The sequence below is a fragment of the Hippocampus comes genome, unplaced genomic scaffold, assembly GCF_001891065.2.
Source record: "Hippocampus comes isolate QL1 unplaced genomic scaffold, H_comes_QL1_v1.1 scaffold130, whole genome shotgun sequence".
Lineage (NCBI taxonomy): Eukaryota > Metazoa > Chordata > Actinopteri > Syngnathiformes > Syngnathidae > Hippocampus > Hippocampus comes.
Window position 1 is genome coordinate 211,527 of NW_017842057.1, and position 6,202 is coordinate 217,728.

Here is a 6,202-nt window from a genome sequence, read left to right on the forward strand (position 1 = left end):
GGCAATCATGTAGCTGCCTGCCACCAAGATGCTACTCGAAGATAAAAAAATAAAAATAAAATAAATGAATACATAAATAAATAATCTTTTAGTTTGCTTCTGTGCCTTTGTCTATACAAATACTAACAACTGTTACTCAACCTGTGTTCTGGGCAGTATCTCAGGGTCAGCAGGGATCCGAGCCAGGATTTCACAAAGTACAATTCCAAAGGAGAAAACATCCACCTAAGAGAGGTAACACACGCCTGTTAAATTGAGGAATGAGCATAACAGTGTGGTGATGAGGAAAGAAATATTACATTCAAACATTTTCGCCCCCTCTGGGTAAAACACGAGTAGCTTATTTATCTCATTATTACCTAATTAAGGACATTTATCCTGGAATAAAGTATTTTCCAAAGGATACCAATAAATATCAATTTTATTATTTTGTATACGAGTTTGCCCAAGTTAAAACAGATTTTATCTCACACCTTGCGGTCATACGGCTCGCCTCGGAGCATCTCCGGGGCCATCCAAAACGCAGAGCCCACCAATGAAAGCTTCCTGTCAGGGCTTTTGACTGGCAGTTCCACCACCTCTCTCGCAAGACCGAAGTCTGTCACCAGGGCCTCCCGACCGCGGGATGTCATTCGGATCAGACAATTCTGCAGAGAAACAGTGATATAATTTTCAACCAGCAGAGGGCAGAGTAAGGCAGCTTTTCACATTAACAATGACCTACACTCACGTGTTCAATTAGTCTTTCATGCACATCTATTCAGCGATTACTTTTTTCATCAATCGCTTGTCTCTGATGTCACCGTGTTTCCTGTGCACTAAATAATTCACCTACACCATCTGTGGACTGTCTCGAAAGAGAACAAAGACCGTCTACTGTAGTGTTGCAGGTGAACTGAGGCCACTGTCAACTAACTTGGGGCTATAAGTAGCTAGCAAATCACAGGATACAGACAAACAACCTTTCACACTCACATTGGCACCTGTGGACAATTTAGTCTTGTCAATGAAGTTAACATCAAGATGCGTGGTTTTGGTACGTGGGAGGAACCGTAGCGTTTCCGGAGAAAATCGATGATGCGGGAGAACATGCACACTCCACACAGGAAGCACAGAGGCCAACCACAAGTCATGATCTGCCATAAACTGAAAAAAATTACATTTAGTGGAACTCTGCTTGGACTGGACACTAGCCCAATGCTTGGCACCTTTGTCCCACAAGTAAAAAGGTTGTTGGTTCAAAAAACTTTCTGTGTGGAGTTTTCATAGGCTCCCCGTGTTGTGCATTTGCCTTCGTATCTATGACGGTTTGCATCTTTCAGACTTGACGATTTCGTAATGATAATTTCATCACCTTTAAGTAAGATTCTGTTTTTCAGGGGGTTGCAACAACACTTCTCTCTGGGTACGGAACATTTAAAGTGTAAGGAACCACTGTTTCAGAGGATTAGTGCCTGACCGATATAGAGCCGGACTGCAATATACACAGTCTGAGCACGGACTGATCAATGAATGGCCGATCAATTGGCCCCTTGCGTCTGAAGCCATCTTATGTTGTCACTGGTACCGACAACTTCTGTCATTTTTTTCACTGGAAAGCCTCTCATAGAACGAACTTCACTGTTTGCGTCGACCATTCAAAGAGGATAGATTGACATTTCACAGTGAATTTTGTCCCACTGGGCTTTTCTTTCATTTTATTGTTGATGGTTCTGATAACATGATGCTAATGAATCTTTAAGTAGAACACCCCAAACTGGTTGCCAGCCAATCACAGGGCACACATAGACGGACAACTCTCCGCGCTCACACTCACACCTTGGGACCATTTAGAGCAGGGGTGCCTAAACAGTTTGGACTGAAGATCGACTTTTCGATCAACCAACCTCCCGCGATTGACCCGTTGTCGCGCACGCGCACGCACATACACACGCACGCCATGACGAGCAACAGCCTGACACAGAGGCATGCAACGTACTTTGGCAGCCTGTTAACTATTGTACCTCACACGTACCGTTTTAAAGTGCTTACCTCGGCCCTCTAGATTCCTATTCTTTGCCCGTGCCCTCGGAGAATTGTACACGAAACAAGCTCTGAATGAGAATAATGATAATGATAAAGATATAGCGCAACGGCTCTAATTACAATCTGCAATTGTAGACTGCTGAGCGCTAACAACTTCCCGTGACGCAGGTCACGCGCCACCGTAGGTTAAAGATTTACCTGCTTTATTTTATTTTATAAATACTTTTTGTGAAAATGAGACTGATAGGATGATTAGGGTGCAGTGTACATTAACATAAAAAAATATTACTTACATGCACAAAGACAGACAAATGGTTGGTTGTTTTTTTTCTCCTCTCCTCTTGCGATCAACTTGGGAAGAGACCGTGATCTACCGGATCGCGATCGACGTAATGGGCACCCCTGAGACCACAGGTGTCAAACCCAAGACCCGGGGGCCAGATCTGGCCAGCCGCATCATTTTATGTGGCCGACGAAAGCGACTCAACCAGGTCAACTTCCATGACGCATGCTAAAATCTGAACCAAATTTTAAATTGTCATATGTATAAATAATTGTGTTGAGCTTCTGCAAGCATTTTCTTGTTTTAGATTATTGCAGAAACTTGAACAACAGTGGAACAAACGACTCTCCTTGACTTTTGATTTCAAAATTAGTTATCTATTAATTGTGTACTGTATATGTAATAATACGAAGAGGTGATTAAACATTTGTACAGTTTCAGAGTCATAATGGCCCTCCGAGGGAAACTGTGACTACAATGTGGCCCGCAAAAATGAGTTTGACACCCCTGATTTAGAGTGTTCCATTAAGCTCCCATGCATGTTTTTGGAATGTGGGAGGAAACCGGAGTAACCGGAGAAAACCCACACAGGCACGGGGCGAACATGCAAACTCCACACAGGAAGGCGGATGTCGGAATGGAATTCTGCACCTCCGCACTGTAAGGCCAACACGCTAACCAGTCGGCCACCGGGCCACCCTTATTTCAATAATAAATAGTAAAATTAACTTAAAATGTTACTTTTGTAACGTTGATGTATCAACATAAAAAATTAAATGGAATGTGTTTTTACAGTATTTTTATTCCTTTTTAATCTTATCATCTGTATGTCATTATTGCAGAGGTCCTTTTGACCATGTCGCCATTTTAAAGCTGCTCTTGGAAAAAAAACATCAATAACGGACTTTCCCTCTAAATTTAGCCCAACCCTTTTGCTAAGATAGCAACAATATGGGAAACCGAAGTGGAAAACATTTCTTTGACGATTTAGAGGTAGGAAAGCACACATAAACCCTAATTTAAGAGTCTCAACCTCAATCTTGGAAAGTTATGACGACGGAATGTAATTTGCCCTTTTTTGGGTATACTTTTGGCATTATGGTCTTAACATATATTCATTCACTGAAATGCATTTGAGATGGGTGACTTAACCCTAGATTATTTGTTGTAACCCAAACCCATGACATATATTGATTACAATTCTGTTTCAAACTTGATCAGTCCAAGGTAAAGCTTTTCAAAATAAATCAACATTGATTTTATATTCTGAAAACTAATCTGTATTCTGCAAAACAGTCTACTCGGTTATAGTGGGGAAATGACTCGCAGACAGATCTGCGGTGAAAAACATTTTGTGTCGCAGTTAGGAGATACTTTTGAATGCACATTATTGCATTTACAGGAACGTCTTCAATTTTCATTGGTTGTTTTTTTTCTACTCTCCTCTTGCGATCAACTTGGGAAGAGACCGTGATCTACCGGATCGCGATCGACGTAATGGGCACCCCTGAGACCACAGGTGTCAAACCCAAGACCCGGGGGCCAGATCTGGCCAGCCGCATCATTTTATGTGGCCGACGAAAGCGACTCAACCAGGTCAACTTCCATGACGCATGCTAAAATCTGAACCAAATTTTAAATTGTCATATGTATAAATAATTGTGTTGAGCTTCTGCAAGCATTTTCTTGTTTTAGATTATTGCAGAAACTTGAACAACAGTGGAACAAACGACTCTCCTTGACTTTTGATTTCAAAATTAGTTATCTATTAATTGTGTACTGTATATGTAATAATACGAAGAGGTGATTAAACATTTGTACAGTTTCAGAGTCATAATGGCCCTCCGAGGGAAACTGTGACTACAATGTGGCCCGCAAAAATGAGTTTGACACCCCTGATTTAGAGTGTTCCATTAAGCTCCCATGCATGTTTTTGGAATGTGGGAGGAAACCGGAGTAACCGGAGAAAACCCACACAGGCACGGGGCGAACATGCAAACTCCACACAGGAAGGCGGATGTCGGAATGGAATTCTGCACCTCCGCACTGTAAGGCCAACACGCTAACCAGTCGGCCACCGGGCCACCCTTATTTCAATAATAAATAGTAAAATTAACTTAAAATGTTACTTTTGTAACGTTGATGTATCAACATAAAAAATTAAATGGAATGTGTTTTTACAGTATTTTTATTCCTTTTTAATCTTATCATCTGTATGTCATTATTGCAGAGGTCCTTTTGACCATGTCGCCATTTTAAAGCTGCTCTTGGAAAAAAAACATCAATAACGGACTTTCCCTCTAAATTTAGCCCAACCCTTTTGCTAAGATAGCAACAATATGGGAAACCGAAGTGGAAAACATTTCTTTGACGATTTAGAGGTAGGAAAGCACACATAAACCCTAATTTAAGAGTCTCAACCTCAATCTTGGAAAGTTATGACGACGGAATGTAATTTGCCCTTTTTTGGGTATACTTTTGGCATTATGGTCTTAACATATATTCATTCACTGAAATGCATTTGAGATGGGTGACTTAACCCTAGATTATTTGTTGTAACCCAAACCCATGACATATATTGATTACAATTCTGTTTCAAACTTGATCAGTCCAAGGTAAAGCTTTTCAAAATAAATCAACATTGATTTTATATTCTGAAAACTAATCTGTATTCTGCAAAACAGTCTACTCGGTTATAGTGGGGAAATGACTCGCAGACAGATCTGCGGTGAAAAACATTTTGTGTCGCAGTTAGGAGATACTTTTGAATGCACATTATTGCATTTACAGGAACGTCTTCAATTTTCAATCAATCAAATCAATTTGGACTGGCGCGTTAATTGGTCCCAGTCCCATTTAATGATATTGGTAATTTTGAATGTCGATGTACAAATCAAATTTCGTCATCTCTGAGTCAAAATGGATTCATGTCACAGGGAGTCATGGCCATCCCTTTGGTAAAATCCGTCCAAATGAAACCTCTGATTTCATTTGATGGTTATTTTGAAATTAAAATTTTGATCAAAGACCTGAACAAAAGGTGATGAGGTTTTTTTTTTTTCTTATTTCACTCTGAATAGTTCAAAGATGAGATAAGGAAAGTCAACTGGATAATATATAGTGGCTTGGAAAACTATTCAAACCCTTTTACTTTTGCCCCGAAAACCTAAATTAATACCCAGTGCAAATGATGCAAACCAAAAAGCCTTCAGAAAACACCTTAGCAAATGGGTCAATCCAGAATTGGAAGACATTTTGGCTTCAAAGTTTATGAAAAATAAACCCTTCACTTTTCTGCTACATATTCATCAGTAGCAGGTAATAAACAATCAAATGATTGATTAGCTCATCTTAGATCAGTGTTTCTCAAATAATGGGGCGCGCCCCCCCAGGGGGGCGTGAGGCTCTGTCAAGGGGGGCGCGTTTGACCTCGGGGAACATGCTTTTTTATTTTTTTACTGTCCTAAAATAACGTGCGGTTGCACCTCCACTACGTCAGGGGGCAGTGGCGCTCTCATTGGCAGAGTTTGCACAGGGGGCATTCTCAGGGAGGAAATATGATGAGGCGTATGTAGCGCTTGGCTTCAATGTGACTGCGGTGGCAGACGAGGAAAGATTGATGTGCTTACTGTGTCTAAAAATGTTGGTAGCAGACAGCATGAAGCCAAATAAATTCAGGCGTCAGTTAAAGACATTACACCCCAATCACGCTGATAAGCTACTTGAGTTTTTTTCAGCGAAAACGTGCCAAATATTGCCAACAATCATGTGACTGACTTCAGTAAACTAAAATATAGGTCCCGGCTACACATTGAGCAGGAGCCGAGAGTTGCTGTGTCCTGCTTCAAACCTCGCTTCAAAAAGCTGTACATTGCAAAACGTGCTCATTGTAGC

At 40.9% G+C, this 6,202-nt stretch overlaps 1 protein-coding gene across 3 annotated transcripts in view; it reads right to left on the reverse strand.

Annotated features, from left to right (window-relative positions):
• The window catches only part of LOC109510592 (dual specificity testis-specific protein kinase 1), a 30,845-nt gene that overhangs the window by 4,217 nt on the left and 20,426 nt on the right, over positions 1-6,202 (reverse strand). For 2 of the 3 annotated variants that reach the window (XM_019861002.1, XM_019861003.1), the window contains 2 exons: positions 474-647; positions 142-225 (listed from right to left, as the gene is read on the reverse strand). In XM_019861002.1, the coding sequence (XP_019716561.1) occupies positions 142-225; positions 474-647 (258 nt within the window). The remainder of the gene's footprint in view (positions 1-141; positions 226-473; positions 648-6,202) is intronic. The other variant, XM_019861005.1, reaches the window with a different exon arrangement.